Source organism: Wolffia australiana, chromosome 5 (assembly GCF_029677425.1).
Source record: "Wolffia australiana isolate 7733 chromosome 5, ASM2967742v1".
Classification (NCBI taxonomy): domain Eukaryota; kingdom Viridiplantae; phylum Streptophyta; class Magnoliopsida; order Alismatales; family Araceae; genus Wolffia; species Wolffia australiana.
Genome location: NC_135839.1, coordinates 18189153 through 18205845, shown reverse-complemented (window position 1 = coordinate 18205845; position 16693 = coordinate 18189153). Strand labels below are relative to the sequence as shown.

General features: G+C 45.4%; 2 protein-coding genes across 3 annotated transcripts; both read right to left on the bottom strand.

Annotated features, from left to right (window-relative positions):
• Nucleotides 1-6109: 6109 nt before the first annotated feature.
• On the bottom strand, nt 6110-8322 carry LOC144703643 (putative protein phosphatase 2C 12). The gene is made up of 5 exons (XM_078575867.1): nt 8147-8322; nt 7752-8072; nt 7561-7681; nt 7262-7485; nt 6110-6513 (listed from the first exon to the last, which is right to left on the bottom strand). Exons 1-5 carry the CDS (start codon nt 8318-8320, stop codon nt 6316-6318), a joined length of 1038 nt encoding a protein of 345 aa, XP_078431993.1. The 5' UTR covers nt 8321-8322; the 3' UTR covers nt 6110-6315.
• A 336-nt stretch (nt 8323-8658) lies between these two features.
• Nucleotides 8659-11511, bottom strand: LOC144703644 (uncharacterized). Of its 2 annotated transcripts, none has more exons than XM_078575870.1 (4): nt 11144-11510; nt 10548-10709; nt 8957-9284; nt 8659-8832 (listed from the first exon to the last, which is right to left on the bottom strand). In XM_078575870.1, the coding sequence occupies exons 1-4, from the start codon at nt 11399-11401 to the stop codon at nt 8822-8824; spliced, it is 759 nt and encodes a 252-aa protein (XP_078431996.1). In that variant the 5' UTR covers nt 11402-11510; the 3' UTR covers nt 8659-8821. The 2 variants fall into 2 exon arrangements, with proteins under 2 accessions (XP_078431996.1, XP_078431995.1); XM_078575869.1 differs by having other exon boundaries at nt 8660-8802; nt 11144-11511.
• Nucleotides 11512-16693: the final 5182 nt, after the last annotated feature.

The window sequence follows — 16693 nt, the reverse complement described above, 5'->3', positions numbered from 1 at the left end:
CTGGAGAAGGAATTATTGGAAAAGATGTAAGACCCACGAGGCTTAATGCATCGTACAAGCAGGTTCCCGACTTGCATCGCCAATCCCGAGTGTTCGACGTGGGAGACCGTGTGATGGTGACACTTAGACTGGAGAATTATTCTCTTGGGTCTGCCACACCGATACATGTTCGTAATGCCGGCCCGTGAGTAAGAAAGAGCCAGGTGCAATGAGGCCTTAGACATCCTCAAATATAAAAGGTTAAGAAACAGAAATGTGCAATCTGAAATAATTACATCCTTGATAATATGAATTCTTAATATGCATGTTCATGTCAGTTACCATCAATTCTACAGATTTAACTGATGGAAATCATGCATGTTATTATGACCAAACACATCCTCGACTTAGGACTAATCTCTTGAATTTTCCCCGGCAAAAATTAAACTTTACTTCTTTTTTTCATTAATATTTTAGATATGACTCGTTCCATTTATGTGGTTGTTGATAGAGCATTGAAACTCCATTATGACATTCCCTGATTTCCTCTGGACCATGCAATTAGAGTCAACCACTCCTAATTTATATATGCATGTAGTGCAATAACTTTATCTCGTAAGACTCTATTATGGATCAAACGTATAAAATGATTTTACTGACCATCGATAATCTTACATGAGTCTCCCCATGCCCTTATCCCAGCTTATATTGTCTCTGGAACAATCAGTGAGAACTCTGGAAGCCAGCATTTTATGAAATAGTTCATCATTGATGCTTGACAAGCGACCTTAAAGGTTTACGCGAGATCAATAAAATAAAATACTACTTGGCGTACAGAAACACTAAAATATCAATAAAATAAAGGGTTAATAGCACAAAATATCCCAAACTTTTTCAAAAATCTGAGAGATAACCTAAACTTTTTTTTTGGCACGGTATATTCCAAACTCTCTAAGTCGACGCCGACATATCTTGGTGATTACGCGGAATCCATCGTGGCTGCCAGGTGGATTTCCGGCCAGATTTTGACCTGGCGGAATCCACCTGGCAGCCACGATGGATTCCACGTCATAACGGGAATTCCACCTGCCAGGTGTTTTCTGATAAGAGGGAGAGAGAGGCATTCTAGAGAGAGAAAGGGAGAGAGAGAGGCATTCTAGAGAGAGAAAGAGAGGCGTCCTTGAATACGACAGCATGATGTCGCCCATCGTCGACGACCCCGACCGCACTTTCATGTCCGACTCTGTGAGTTTTCTCTCATTTCCCTGCTTCTTCCCTTCTTCTCTTCTCTCTCTCTCTTTAGAACGCCTCTCTCTCCCTCTCTCTCTAAAATGCCTCTCTTTCTCTCTCTAGAATGCCTCTCTCTCCCTTTCTCTCTCTAGAATGCCTCTCTCTCTAGAACGCATCTCTTTCTCTCTAGAATGCCTCTATCTCCTTCTCTCTCTCTCCTTCTCTCTCTCTTTCTAGAATGCCTCTCTCTCTCTTATCAGAAAACACCTGGCAGGTGGAATTCCCGTTATGATATAGAATCCATCGTGGCTGCCAGGTGGATTCCGCCAGGTCAAAATCTGGCCGGAAATCCACCTGGCAGCCACGATTGATTCCACGTCATCACCGGGATATGTCGACGTCGACTTAGAGAGTTTGGGCTATACTGTGCCAAAAAAAAGTTTAGGTTATATCTCAGATTTTTGAAAAAGTTTAGCATATTTCATTTTATTAACCCTAAAATAAAATAACGTTAATATCACGGTATAGTCCAAACCAGGTCGAAAGTATGCGATCTAACCTTAGCTTTTTTTTTGGTACGGTATATCCCAAACTCACTAAGTCATCTGCGATATATCATGGTGATGACGTGGAGTCCATCGTGGCTGCCAGGTGGATCTCCGGCCAGATTTTGACCTGGCGGAACCCACCTGGCAGCCACGCTGAATTCCATGTCATCACCGGGATATGTCGACCTGCCAAGGGTTTTTCGATAAGAGAGAGAGGGGCATTCTAGAGAGAGAGAGAGAGAAAAGGAGAGAGAGGCTCTAGAGAGAGAAAGAGAGGTGTTCTAGAGAGAGAGAGGCATTTTGTAGAGAGAGAAAGGGAGAGAGAGGCGCTCTAGAGACCTGACCTCTCTCTCTCTCTCTAGAAAGAGAGGTGTTCTAGAGAGAGAGTCATTTTTTAGAGAGAGAAAGGGAGAAAGAGGTGCTCTAGAGAGACCCAACCTCTCTCTCTCTCTAGAAAGAGAGGTGTTCTAGAGAGAGAGAGGCGTTATGCCGAACTTCAGTCGGGTCTCTCTCCCTTTCTCTCTCTACAAAATGCCTCTCTCTCTAGAATACCTCTCTTTCTCTCTCTAGAACCTCTCTCTCCTTTTCTCTCTCTAGGCCGCCTCTCTCTCTCTCTCTAGAATGCCCCTCTCTCTCTTATCTAAAAACTCTTGGCAGGTCGACATATCCCGGTGATGACGTGGAATCCAGCGGGGCTGCCAGGTGGGTTCCGCCAGGTCAAAATCTGGCCGGAGATCCACCTGGCAGCCACGACGGACTCCACGTTATCACCAGGATATATCGCAGACGACTTAGTGAGTTTGGGATATACTGTACCAAAAAAAAGCTAAGGTTAGATCGCAGACTTTAGACCTGGTTTGGGCTGTACCGTGATATTAACCCAATAAAATACTAATTGGGGTACACGATGCAATGCTGATCCTCATCTAGTATTGGGTATCTAATAATTACGTAATAGACTACGTAAACGATGTTTAAAAATACATATCAATCACGTCCCAAGACCATCACCGAACCCGTCCTGTCAGCCTTTCATGAGGACGACGCAAGGATAGAAAGAGACAGAGACAGAAGAGAGAGAGATAAATGGAGATCGAAGAGCGAAAGTGAGAGACATGTAGAGATATGCGGAGAGCCCGTACTGGTGAGGGAGGAGACAGAGATCGAGTAGACGTAGAACGTAAGATAGAGAGAGATGGTGACTGGCCATTAACATAGAGAGCGCGAGAGATGGTGACAGGCGATAAAGATAGAGAGAGAATGATATTAGAGAGACAGCGACGGAGAGATGGCGACTTCCCATGAGAGATAGCGACTAAAGAGAGGGATTAGCAAGACTATGATAGAGAGAGATAGATTAGCCAGACTGCGAGAGAGAGATATATATGGCAACTAGCGATAGAGAGATTAGCGAGACTGCGACCGAGAGAGAAATAGATTTGCCAGACTGCGGTAGAGAGAGAGATATATACTAGCCAGACTGCGAGAGAGAAATATATATGGCGACTAGCGATAGCGAGAAAAATGAGACTGCGATAAAGAGAGAGATAGCTTAACCAGACTGCGATGGAGAGAGAGATTATGGAGAGTTGGAGGCTGCGGTAGGCAGAGAGATAGAGTAGCGAGACTGCGATAGAGAGAGATTAGCTAGACTGCGAGAGAGAGAGAGAGAAAGATTATCGAGACTTCGACAGAGAGAGAGAAAGATTATCGAGACTTCGACAGAGAGAGAGAGAAAGATTATCGAGACTTCGACAGAGAGAGAGAGAAAGATTATCGAGACTTCGACAGAGAGAGATTAGCTAGACTGCGAGAGAGAGAGAGAAAGATTATCGAGACTTCGACAGAGAGAGATTAGCTAGACTGCGAGAGAGAGAGAAAGATTATCGAGACTTCGACAGAGAGAGATTAGCTAGACTGCGAGAGAGAGAGAGAAAGATTATCGAGACTTCGACAGAGAGAGATTAGCTAGACTGCGAGAGAGAGAGAGAAAGATTATCGAGACTTCGACAGAGAGAGATTAGCTAGACTGCGAGAGAGAGAGAGAAAGATTATCGAGACTTCGACAGAGAGAGATTAGCTAGACTCCGAGAGAGAGAGAGATTAGCTAGACTGCGAGAGAGAGAGAGAGAGATTAGCGAATAGCGAGCGAGAGAAAGAAGGATTAGCGAGACTGCGAGGGAGGGAGAGATGGCGACTACCGATAGAGAGATAAGCGAGACTAACTATAGAGAGATAAGCGAGACTGCTAGAGAGAGAGAGTAGCGAGAGTTCGGGAGAGATGGCGACTAACAAGTAGCAATAGAGAGAGAGAGGAAGGAATGAAGGATAACGGATCCCATAGCGGATACCGTACGGAAATTTCCGTTGTACATTAATTGATATTCAATATGGGCAAATACTATGAAAGAGCATGAACTTTAGTTTTTGTCATCCGGGCAGCATGAACTTTCATGATTGTTCAAAAAATAGCACGAACCAATAAGAAGACGCCAAGTGGCGTCTTCTTTTTTGTCAGTGACGGTCAACTGCTGACGTGGCTTCCACTGTGGCAGCCAGGTGGACTCCACCGTGGCATCCAGGTCTCCGGCCGCCGCCGACGCCGCCCGTCTCCTTCCGCCGACGCCGCCGCCCGTCTCTGTCCGTCGCCGCCGCCGCCCGTCTCCCTCCCCCGCCGCCGCCCGTCTCCATCCGCCGACGCTGCTCGTCTCCGGCCGCCGACGCCGCCCCTCTCCGGCCGCCGACGCCACCCATCTCCGGTCGCCGCGCGCCGCGTCTCCGGCGCCCGGCGCCCCCTTTCGGCTGCAGCGCGCCCCTCTCCGGCCGCCGACGCCGCCCATCTTCAAACGCGGACACCGCCCGTATCCGGCCGCCGACACCGCCCGTTTCCGGCCGCCCGGCACGCCCGTCTTCTTCTTCCTCTTCTTCTTCTTCTTGGCGGCGTCGCGGTTTGAAGACGGCAGCAGGGCGTCAGAGGGGCGGCCAGGCGGCGCCGGAGACGCGCGCGGCGGCGGCCGGAGAGGGCGGCGCTGGCGCCAGAGACGCACGGCGGCGGCGGCTGGAGACGCGCGGCGTCGGCGGACGGAGACGGGCGGCGGTGGGGAACGGAGACGGGCGGCGGTGGACGGAGACGGGCGGCGGCGTCGGCGGAAGGAGACGGGCGGCGTCGGCGGCAGCCGGAGACGTGGATGCCACCGTGGAGTCCACCTGGCTGCCGCGGTGGAAGCCACGTCAGCAGTTGACCGTCGCTGACAAAAAAGAAGACGCCACTTGGCGTCTTCTTATTGGTTCGTGCTATTTTTTGAACAAGCATGAAAGTTCATGCTGCCCGGCTGACAAAAACGAAAGTTCATGCTCTTTCGTAGTATTTGCCCATATTGAATATCGTAGCAGACGGAAGGAAGCTTCAAGGAAGTCCTTATCCATATTCACATCAGCACAAGAGTTAGATACTGATTAGAGATTAGGGAGATTAGAGAGAGAGATGACGATATACAAAGCGACAGAGATCGAATCTAAATGGTGAAGAGAGAGAGATGGCGACCTCCAAAGAAACATAGAGACTAGCGAGAGAGAGATGCTTACCGAGTCCTAACGATAGAGAGATAGAGACAAGAGAGAGATGGAGACGAACACGCAAGAGAGATTAGCCAGACCAAGAAAGAGAGAGACGGCGACCAACGATAGAAAGATAGTGACCATCGCGTCACAGAGAGAGAGATGGCGACTAGCATTAAAGAGATAGAGATAGAAAATAGCTCTCTCGAGAGAGAGATGGCGACTAACGTTAAAGAGATAGAGATAGACAATTGCTCCCTATAGAGAGATATGACGACTAGCTGTATAGAGATAGACACTAGCGACCGAGGGAGAGATATGGCGACTAGCATTAGTGATAGAGATGGCGTCAAGCAATATAGAGATGGGCACTAGCGCTCTAGAGAGAGAGATGGTGACGTGCAATTGAGAGAGAGATAGATGGCGACAAGCGATTGAGAGATGGCGACTAGCAATAGTGATAGAAATGGCGTCAAGCAATATAGAGATGGGCACTAGCGCTCTAAAGAGAGAGATGGTGACTTGCAATTGAGAGAGAGAGATAGATGGCGACAAGCTATATGGAGATAGACACTAGCGCTCTCTGTAGAGAGAGAGATGGCGACAAGCTATGTGGAGAAAGACCGAGAGAGAGGGAAAGAAATTTCGACTAGCTATATGGAGATAGACACTACAGCTCGATCGAGAGAGAGAGAGAGAGAGAGATGGCGACAAGCTATATGTAGGTAGACACTAGTGCTCTCTAGAGAGAGAGATGGCGACAAGCTATAGAGAGACTGAGAGAGACCTAGAGAGACAAAGAGAGAGAGAGATATATATATATAAAGAGAGAGAAAGAGCCTAAGACGCGCGATTAATCTCATCATTAGTACGGCTAGAGCCGCCACGCGTCCGACATCTTTCATGCAGCCCCACATATTTATTACGTAGAATGCTATACATCTCTGTGTATCTCTCTCTCTAACCATGAGAAGATTCCTCCAAAAATCACCGTTGACGGTCAGCTCCTCCGCAAGTCAACGGGTTCGTCCGGTTCGTGCAGGAAGAGACAGACGACGGAGCAGTCGTCGGCCCTGGCGGCGGGGAACTTGACTCGCCACGCCCGCGCCGCCGCCTCCGCCACCGTCTTCGCCGCCTCCTCCCTCTTCCCCGCCCACACCATCTCCGCCACCTCCTCATTGCTCAGCACATCCCATACCTTCATCATCGTCATCATCATCATCTAGAGTTAGAGATAGAGATAGAGATAGATATAGACAGAGATACAGACAGATATAGAGATAGAGATAGAGATGGAGGTTGAGATAAGAAATAGAGATTGCCATAGAGATAAAGTTTGAGATTGAGATTGAAATTGAGATAGAGATAGAGATAGAGTTTGAGATTGAGATTGAGTTTGAGATAGAGATAGAGATAGAGTTTGAGATTGAGATAGAGATAGAGTTTGAGATTGAGACAGAGACAGAGATAGAGATAAAGTCTGAGATTGGGATTGAAATTGAGAAAGAGAGAAAGATTGAGATAGAGATAGAGAGAGAGAGAGAGATTGAGATAGAGATAGAGATAGAGTCTGAGATTGAGATTGAAATTGAGAAAGAGATAGAGATAGAGATAGAGAGAGAGAGAGATTGAGATAGAGATAGAGATAGAGTCTGAGATTGAGATTGAAATTGAGAAAGAGATAGAGATAGAGATAGAGAGAGAGAGAGAGATTGAGATAGAGATAGAGATAGAGAGAGAGATAGAGATAAAGATAGACAGAGACACAGATAGAGAAAGAGAAAAAGATAAAGATAGATATAAATACAGAGATAGAGATGGAGATAGAAATAGAGAAAGAGATTGAGATAGAGATAGAGTTTGAGATTGAGATAGATATAGAGATAGAGATAGAAACAGAGATCATCATGAGAAGAAGAAGAAGAAGAAGAAGAAGAAGATTATACCCCGTCGGTGGCGAGGACGACGAACTGATCGCGGGGGGTGAGGCGGCGGTAGGAGACCTGGGGAACCGAGATAACGCCGTATCTCTTCAGCTGCAGGTCGCCGAAGGCTCTCGCCATGGCCAGCCCCGGCGAGTCGTCCTCCGGAGCCCACACCCGCGCCGTCTCCGGATCCTCGCTCACCGAATATATCACGCCGTTTCTCCTCTTGATCCTCTCCGCCTCCTCTGCAAATCCCCACAAAAAACACCCTAACTTCACCGCAATTAACATAAAAGAAACCATCTTTTATCTTTACTCACGCGGAAGGCTCGGCTTCAGATCAGTGGTCAAAGGGCAGACCAGGGGACCGTCTCCTTGCTCGGACGACGACGCTAGAATCGCTCTCGAGTCCCCCAGATTAGCGATTATCAAGTCCTTTCCCTGCCAGATTACTCGTTTTTTTAATAAACTCCACGCTAAGATTGAAACGCTAAGATTGATGATTACTTACTTGCTTGATGGCGGTGACTGCGGCGGCGCCGCTGCAACGGCAGCCGAGCGCGGCGTCGCTGGCGAGCTCTCTGTCCATGGCCTTGAACGCGCTCACGCAGGCCTCTTTCCACTCGTCGAACGACTCCGGCGAAGAGACGGAGCTCTCGTCCGAGCTCGAGCTCTCGCTCTCTTCTGAAGCGTCGTCTTCCACCGTGAGAGAGCTCCTCCGGCTAAGGACCAGAGAAGGCAGACGGTCGCGCACCGTCTCGCTAACTCGGTGCCCGTTCCTGCCGTGGCCGTCGAAGACCCCGCAGAACACCCCCCCTTCTGGCCCGTATCCCTGCAAGAAAATCGACAAAAAAAAAAAAAATCAAAAACCCATCAAGAATTTTTACGAAGGACTTGATAAGCTACCTGGTGGAAGATGGCGGAGTCCTGGTTGGGACCTTTCTTGCCGCGGAGAGAGTACAAAGAAGCCATCTTTCTCGCTTGCTTGGGCGTCGTCCGTCCGTCCTCTTCCACCACGTACCTGACGTTCTCCTCCCCTTCTCTTTCACCCCCCGACGCTGAAGAGTAGCAGCTTCCCATCTCTTCTCTGGCACTTGGGCTCGGCAAATTCCAACGCAGTTTCCGAGTTCTTAATTATACCAGTGATGGGTCAATGAGCGTTGACGTTTACGCTTATTGGCCGACAGAGCTCCGCCTCTTGCTGGCCGGTCGTCCTGATCTTGATTGTCTTAATGGGCCAACTGCCTCTTTGACCCATTAAAGTCCCGAGAATGTCCACGAATTAATAGTCAGATAGTACCTACTAACAAACTTGTAATTGCAGATATTGTCTTATCCGTTCTGTAAGGAATAGGTGCTGAAATTAATGCAATTGGATAATATACACTCAGCGCACTGGTCAGTGTTTCTTCATCCTTCCTACTTGAGGTTCTGGGACAGACGACAACAATGCAATTGGATAATAAACACTGAATTAAAGCCATCATGCCTCACCTTCCTCTTGTCTGGAGCAGGTGATACCGTCCAGCCCCGGGGACCGAAACGGAATGAAACTGCAGACTCTGTGACAAATGACTAACCTTAATGTTGTTCTGTCCCAGAAGGTTAGTCCCACCAAGAGTTGGTTATCTTCCAAGCGGATATAGGACTAGAATAATAATTTTAAAAAATTGAAAGTGTTATGGTGCTCTGCATTACAACAGTCGATACACTAACCGGTTCGGGCGACGGGGGCGTCATCTGGGGGCCTGGGAAGAGATTTGGGGATGACGAGGTCATCCTGGATGCAGCGTTGGTGGGGGTGGGCAAGGAGAAGGCAAGTGTGCTTGAAGAAGATGCGGGCAAGACCCTGGCCGCTCTCAAAGATGTAGCCCTCGTGCTCGCTAACGTGCTCCAGCGAGTCAACGAGCGCATCGTACACGCTCTGGGGGCAGTTGTCCGGGCCGGGCTTGTCGTGGAGATAGATGACGTCAAGGGTGAACAGCTTCTGACTCAGCGGCCACTGGTGCTGCGGCCGCGTGGATGACCTGCTGTAAAAGAGGACCTGCAAATATTGACCAGGACGGATAATTCAGTCAAAGAAATGGGGGGATGGAAAATTCAGTCAAAGTTAGAAAGATGTCCGTGTTTTAATTGAAATAAATGGATCTGGTTAATAGAGAGAGAGAGAGATGGCCGTCGAGGGAAGAGGGAATAGTCAACTTTCCCAGAGTTTCTTCGCTACTCTCTATTAGTGAAGGCTACACTATTGAAAGGAAAATGAAATTATTAAAAGGAAACTAATAAAAAGAGCTTTAAATAAGATGGAGATTATATTGGGATGCCAAACGAAAATTCATTGAAATCACTGTTTTTATTGGAGAGGAAGTCAAATTTAGCTATGAAATTGAAGGTGGCAAAGCAATTGATGAGCACTGTGACCTTCTGCCGCCTATGCAGCCTAGGAGGTTCATGGTGAAAGGCTCGTCCAGCCCCTAAGCAGAGTTCATGGATAACTCAATTCGAGATTTTTTTTCAATGTAACCACAGGTTTTGCTCTGCCTTTTGGCCCTTTGCGTTTGAGCTTTGGCTCACATTTTTTAAGTGAGCCACATTCTACAAGTGGCTCAACTCTCCGTTTCCGTTACGTTTTTCTCCCACAGTTCCATTAAATGAGGCACATGCAGAAGTGGCTCACGGGCTCTGTTACTTAATTCCCTCACGCGGAGAAGTGACTCAGATACCATTGGGCTTTGGCCTGCCAACTTGCAAAGGGCCAGCATTTGAATTGTCCAACCATAATGAACCATTAAGCTGTTCTTTTTCAAAACCCTAAATCATGTTTGAGAATTATTCCGACCCAAGGACCATAACATATTTAGAATACTAGAGAATTCCTTGGATGTTCTAAGCCTTGTTTTACTAATACCCGCCTGGGCAAACATATCATAAAACATCATCATCCAATTCACCCGACCAACCGATTGGGAGAAGGAAAAAAAGCCCATGAAGTTATCATACATCCATACCCATAAGATGTGACTATACTCATAGTCAAATCTTGACATCTTAATCCAAATAAGCTTTTGGATATGACTTTTTTTTTTGTCAGAATCTGATGCCGCCATTTCATGAAAGGATTCCAGACTTTTTAAGAGAAGATATCTAGCGCCGGTTCTGTAAAACTTTTCACAGTTTGGTTTTTTCCTTTTCCTGACTTCGAAAAACTTCTGGATGCATTATACGCTGGCCATTAATGCCTAATTCATTCCTTTGAAAAAAATGAATACCCAATTCATGTAGGAGAGGAGATTGAAATTCTGCTCACCACTCTGAGGATACGGCCTAGACTGATAGATTTCATGGCTTCAGCGTGGGCGACTCTGAAAAGCTGCGTCAGATCGGCAATTCCATTAGGTGAATCCGAAGCTCTAATCATTTGAACTGCAGCGCGCGCACTGCCAGCTTCACTGCTGAACTCCTTCCGGATCTAGAAATAGAAATACAGAGTTAGGGAGCAAAAAATCAGGGTGTAAAGACGAATTCTGAGATGGTGCTGGAGTATTCAAGGCTCGTGAATTTGCAAACTATCTTGTGAATCCATCAATATTTCGTCAGGGAACCCACAAATTACTAAGATTTTTTTCGAGGGATGAATAAATTTTCCTTAATGGCGAAAAATTCAACACAGAACACAACAAGTTAGTGGCGGGGGACGAATTTTAGCCACTTTGTTCGTGGCATGACGGCAAGGTCGCAAAATAATTACAATACAGAACAGATACGCAGCATTTAATAGCGAATTAGGATAAAAAAACATCTATCGACCATACGAGAGGCCCTAATCTGATCAATTAGGTATCCGCTTTAATTGAATTCAACCGACAATTCCGACTAAACGGATCGATGATGATGGGCTCTTACCCAGGCAAAAGATCGATTCAAGATAGAAAAGGCAAAACGATGAGAGGGGTTGATGGAGAGCTTGGCGTGGACGAAGAGCATAATGGCATGCTTGATGGCGTCGAGACGATTGATAGGCTGGCCTTTGGGGCCTGACGCCTTCATTTCTACCTGCGTTTCCACATCAACGTCCACGCAGAAGAGTATATCCTCGCTCTGATACCGGCATGGCATAAGCTTGTACTCGGGCACCACGCCTGAACCGCCGGGCTGCTCCATCTCTCTCTCCTCTTTCCCTCTCTCTATTTCTCTCTATATACGATGTCTCTCTCTTGATTTCTCTCTATATAGGAGTGCCGATCAGGCACTCCTTCCGTGATGGACAGAGATGGAAGAAGTCAAGAAGATGAGGGTTAAATAATACCAAAAATATTTAAATTATACTACAATTTATATGTGAAATGACGATAAAACCAGCATCCGTGATCCAATCCCCGAGACAAAGGTGGATGTATACATGCATGATTGTCCAAGATGAGACGGTATGAAGATCATCCCGTCCCAAGTCCCAATTTTTAAAAGTTTGTCAGAATCATCCTGTCCAGAGTTCGTCCCATCCCTAAATTTTTTTTGCCCACATCCCGTTCCGTCAGAAAACCTCTCCCTCCCACGTCAGGGACGAAGTAGTGCATTAGGCCACTCGCAATTTGACATGTGGCACAGCACGTGTCAAATATCAGTTGGAGTTCTCGGGCGGATACCTGTCTCTCGCAGGACCCAGCAACCGTACCGTCCGCTGTCCAAGGCCCCAGACAGACGGTAATTTCGTCCATAGACTAAACAATCGTCCCGCACGGGGACTGGCAGACGATTCTTAGTCCTGTCAATTGTCCGAACTCCGGGATGGGACGATTATTTCATCCATGGATGAAACTACCGTCCCGTCCGCGTCCGTGCAATATACTTGTATATTACTATAGCTACTAGTATCCTTGGCGATGGATGCCGATCCAGCTCACCTTCCCTTGTGGGTATGGATGGATGATGGATGATGAGTGACGGAATGAACGAGACCAAACATGACCGGAGTGAACGTCAGTTCAGCCATCTGCTGATGCATACTCAACATTAGTCCACATTTCATAATTTTTCGGCGTTCCATCATCAGTCCCATTCAGTCATTTGTCTGTGTCAAATAATGGAGATGACTCCTTTCAAGATGATGCTACCATCTCCTCCGCTGCATCGCTCCCTAGTGTCTGCATACCTGTATGGGGCATCTAATATTAGCCCAATATTGGATATCGGGATGAATATAGAACGGTTAAAGAGGATGGCGGATGACAGTACTGGGTATCAATTTATTTATTTGTAGATATATTTTCCAACCTGAATGGAAGAGGAAGAACAGTTTTATAAATACTTTGTTCTCATTGCGTTGGCCCAAAAGAATACTGCAGTCTACTCAGACTAATTACACATTTATGAGTATCGTACTAATAAAAAATATTTAAATTACACTAGAATTTATATATCAGATATCGAATTATACTACAATTTATTTATCAGTACTCCCCAAAAGATCTGGGTCAAAAGCCCACTAAGCCCAAATTCAAACTGGCTTTAGCCCAAATTAGACTAACTACACAGTCTGCGGTCTAGCTTTGGCCCAAAAAAGTATTTAAATTATTTATCAAAATTGTACTATAATTTGTATATCAGAACTAGGGAACGCCTCAGACGTGACGGGATGGACAACGAACTGTGACGTGACGAACAGTTCACGCGTCACATATCCATCACACGTCCCTCCATCATCGTTCAATCGCATCACCATCACCGTCACTGGTGACGGAAATAGTATCTAAATTCTAAGTCTCTAACTTCTAACTTATCTAAGGAATAAGGACTCCCCGTTAGCCTAACGGTGGTTGGGTTGAAGTTGAATGCTCTTCTCCAATGCTTCCTCGAGCCAGGTCGAACACTCTTGTCAGTTGCCAGGTCGAACGCTCTTGCCAGGTCAAGCTCTTCTTTGAGTGCCTTCTTCTCCATTGATTTTCTGTCGGTCATGGACCGCCTCTGCCAATAGGAGCTTCTCCTTCAAGCAATATGTCGTCTTCTCCGTTGATAACGAAGTTTACAACAATATCAATAGGAATTATATTACTGACTTTGTCGGTATTTCTATCTCTAGCATTAAATGGTGAATGCCGAACGGTTTTTGGCAGCTTGCTATATTATCTATTTGTACTAATGAGAACGAAGTTACACCGATTTACCTATACTTTCAGAGCTTGGTGATGGAAATCCCTTTATTGATAGTCCGAGACAACCTGGCCGTGGCATTTGAAAATGTATCTAGACCCTTGCTTTCTTTGGGATAGATTACTTTGAACTCTGCCCTACTTAGATGAGCTATTTAGACTAGATTGATCTGAACAGAATCAACTTTCACAAACTCCATAAATTTTGAGAATTTAATTTTGTAAAACAAATCTGCATTTCATTTAACTCCTTGTTATGTTCATTCAAGCATGCAACTTGCTTTAGTTTTGAAGTTGTTGTCTGTATCTCCCTATCTCGATCACTCTCTGCTCTTACTCTCTCTGTCTCCCTATTTCTATCTCTCCATCTCCGTATCTCCATCCCTCTCTGCTCTTACTCTCTCTGTCTCCCTATTTCTATCTCTCCATCTCCGTATCTCCATCCCTCTCTGCTCTCTCTATTTCTCTACCTCCCTATCTCCATCCCTCTTTGCTCTCCCTATTTATCTATCTCCCCACCTCCATCCCTCTTTGCTCTCCCTATTTATCTATCTCCCCACCTCCATCCCTCTCTACTCTATCTATTTCTCTATCTCCTTATCTCAATATATCTACTATACTATCTCTATCACTACTCTTTGAATTTTGTTATCTCTGCTCTCACTCTCTGTATCTCCCAATCTCAAGCTCTCTATCTCACTGTCTCCCTATCTCCATCCCTACATTCTCTCTCTATTTCTCTATCTCCCAATTTTAATCTCTCTATCTCTCTATCTCCCTATCTTGATCACTCTGTGCTCTTACTCTCTCTATCTCCCTATTTCTATCTCTCAATCTCCCTACCTCCATCCATCTCTGCTCTCTCTATTTCTCTACCTCCCTATCTCCATCTCTCTTTGCTCTCCCTATTTATCTATCTCCCCACCTCCATCCATCTCTACTCTATATATTTCTCCGTCTCCTTATCTCAATATATCCCTCTTACTATCTCTGTCACTTCTCTTTGAATTTCGTTATATGGCTGCCTATATCTTTTCATTTCCCTTTTATGTGATTCAGTCTCTTTTTTCTATCTACATATATACTGATCTGGCTGCATGTCTATCAGGCCACATAGCTCCTCCAATCCAGGTATTCATCTGTCTATCAATCTCATCAAAGAAGGGGAGGTCATTCAAAAACCGAAAATTCTGATTTTTTGCTCGAGTTGCCATTCGTAGAACGAAAGTTGAAAGGTCCAACTTTGGGTGCATCGTAAACGAGGTACGCTTGAAAGCAATAATTTCATACGTATCTTCATATTTCTGATGTCTGTTTTGTGATCTGTAACTAATCATTATCTATAGTGAATGAGTTATTCTTTGAACGAGTTAAATTCATTCCTCCATATTTCACAGTATCTTGCTGTTAATTCCATGGAGATTTATTCATTGAATGAGTTAACTTTTGAATTTGACTACCGGTGCATTTTCACCTATTCTCTACAACACATTCGCCAATGGAACCTCCAATTGGCGACGTGTGCGTTGACTTGGTTGTAAAGTCATCGAAGGAGGATGTTCGAGAAACCCCTCTACCAGCGGTAGGGCTATCATGTTCCAAACGCGAAGGGTATGCTGAAATATTGTGATATTTCAGGAAGGTTGGGTCAGGCATATGGGCGTGCCTATTATGCCGCGACCAAAAAGTTGACCCACTGCGGAATAGGTTGAAGCGGCGAAAAGACGGGTCTACAAACATTTTATGGGGGCACTTGGAGTTCAGTCATGCCAGAGCATGCAACAAGCTGAAGGGCACTAATCTCGATCAAAAGACAATAGCTTAGGCATACGTGCAGGGTGGTGCCGTCATGAAGACGATGTAGAAGACAAAGGAGATCATAGGGGAGTTTGTTTGTCTCACAAACTCCCCATGGGTCATCGCGGACAATGTGCGGTTCAAGATTATGCATAAGTATGCTGCGGAGACGACAGTTGGCCTGCCAGGTTCAAAGGCAATAAAGGCTACGATACGTAAGGTATATGGGGCCATGAAGGGAGGCTCGTAGAGTTATTGACAAATGTCCCCAAGGTCTCACTAACGGTGGATGCGTGGACCGCTGAGAATTTGTGTGGTCTTCTTGGCATCATGGTTCATTGGGTGAACAACCGGCGGGAACTATGCGAACGTGTACTTACTATACGCGAGCTAGTGGGGAAACATGATGGCGAGAATATGAGCACAATAGTGCTCCAAGCTGCCCACGTGCTGAACATCATCGTCCAGGCTGCATTGAAATCGTTACATGTATCGGTGAATACACCTCCTCCAAGGACTTCGTATCGGTTAATGTTTCAATATCTGGGTTCCACTACCCATAACGGGCCACAATTCAGACCTATTTAATTTCTGATGTTTTATAACTTTATATTCATGCTCTCTCTCCTTTTACTCAATTTTCATACGACTTTTAGGTATGTGTTGATGAATGTGATAATACCGAAAAAAATTTCAATAAGTCAGTGTGCCGAGTTTTTTCTCATTTCGACACGTATTTGAAAACATACGAAGAGTCAATGCATTATGCTGAATCATCAAACTTTTTTATTTTACCTGCGAGTGAAATCAATATAGTGGTGTCTTCTTGAATGTCTTGCCAGCGGGTTTGGCCAACACCTTGTTTTCATTGTTACAAGTCAGACCTATTTAATTATTGCTGTTGTATAACTTTATATTCACACTTTCTCACTTTTTTACTCAAATGTTCATACGACTTTTAGGTTCCCTGCTGCCCTTTACTATTGCTGCCTTATAGAAGAGTGCTCATAGGCATACAGTTGTCGAGTGCATGATCTTCGAATTGTTTTATCTCTATATATTTGGCTTTCAAAGCGGATGCTATTGGAGGGGCCAAAACATTCTATGCGACGTGTGTCCAAATCATGTAAAAGACCTTTTGCGAAAAACGCCGTACATAAATGTTGTTCGTGATTCTTAGGTCACTTTATCTAGTTTCAAGTAGTGAAATGCGTACTCAGCTTAACATATTCTTTTATGCACTTGGAAATTAGCTACTCTCACCGTGTGTATCACTTAACAATAAATATTTCAAACCATATATGTCTATGCACATGTATCTATTCACATATTATTATGTACGAAATGTGATTGAAGTTGAGCAGCTTACAAATAGTTTCTGAAAAAATGGTAAGTTAGTTGATCATACAATAACTGTCGGAGTAGGGACTATTATGGAGTAGAAAATTGTTGGAGTGCATTTAAGGCACTATTACGTCAATAGGAAAATTGCTGGAGTAGGGTTTTAATT

What these genes read in the sequence shown, in the direction of transcription:
- LOC144703643 (XM_078575867.1), bottom strand. Translation starts at nt 8,320, where the DNA reads ATGGGAAGCTGCTACTCTTCAGCGTCGGGGGGTGAAAGAGAAGGGGAG. An exon ending in CAGTCACCGCCATCAAGCAA is followed by an intron (nt 7,682 to 7,751) that starts GTAAGTAATCAT and finishes GTAATCTGGCAG; the next exon opens with GGAAAGGACTTGATAATCGC. An exon ending in TCTGAAGCCGAGCCTTCCGC is followed by an intron (nt 7,486 to 7,560) that starts GTGAGTAAAGAT and finishes GGGGATTTGCAG; the next exon opens with AGGAGGCGGAGAGGATCAAG.
- LOC144703644 (XM_078575869.1), bottom strand. Translation starts at nt 11,401, where the DNA reads ATGGAGCAGCCCGGCGGTTCAGGCGTGGTGCCCGAGTACAAGCTTATG. An exon ending in TGAATCGATCTTTTGCCTGG is followed by an intron (nt 10,710 to 11,143) that starts GTAAGAGCCCAT and finishes TTCTATTTCTAG; the next exon opens with ATCCGGAAGGAGTTCAGCAG. An exon ending in TAGGCCGTATCCTCAGAGTG is followed by an intron (nt 9,285 to 10,547) that starts GTGAGCAGAATT and finishes CAATATTTGCAG; the next exon opens with GTCCTCTTTTACAGCAGGTC.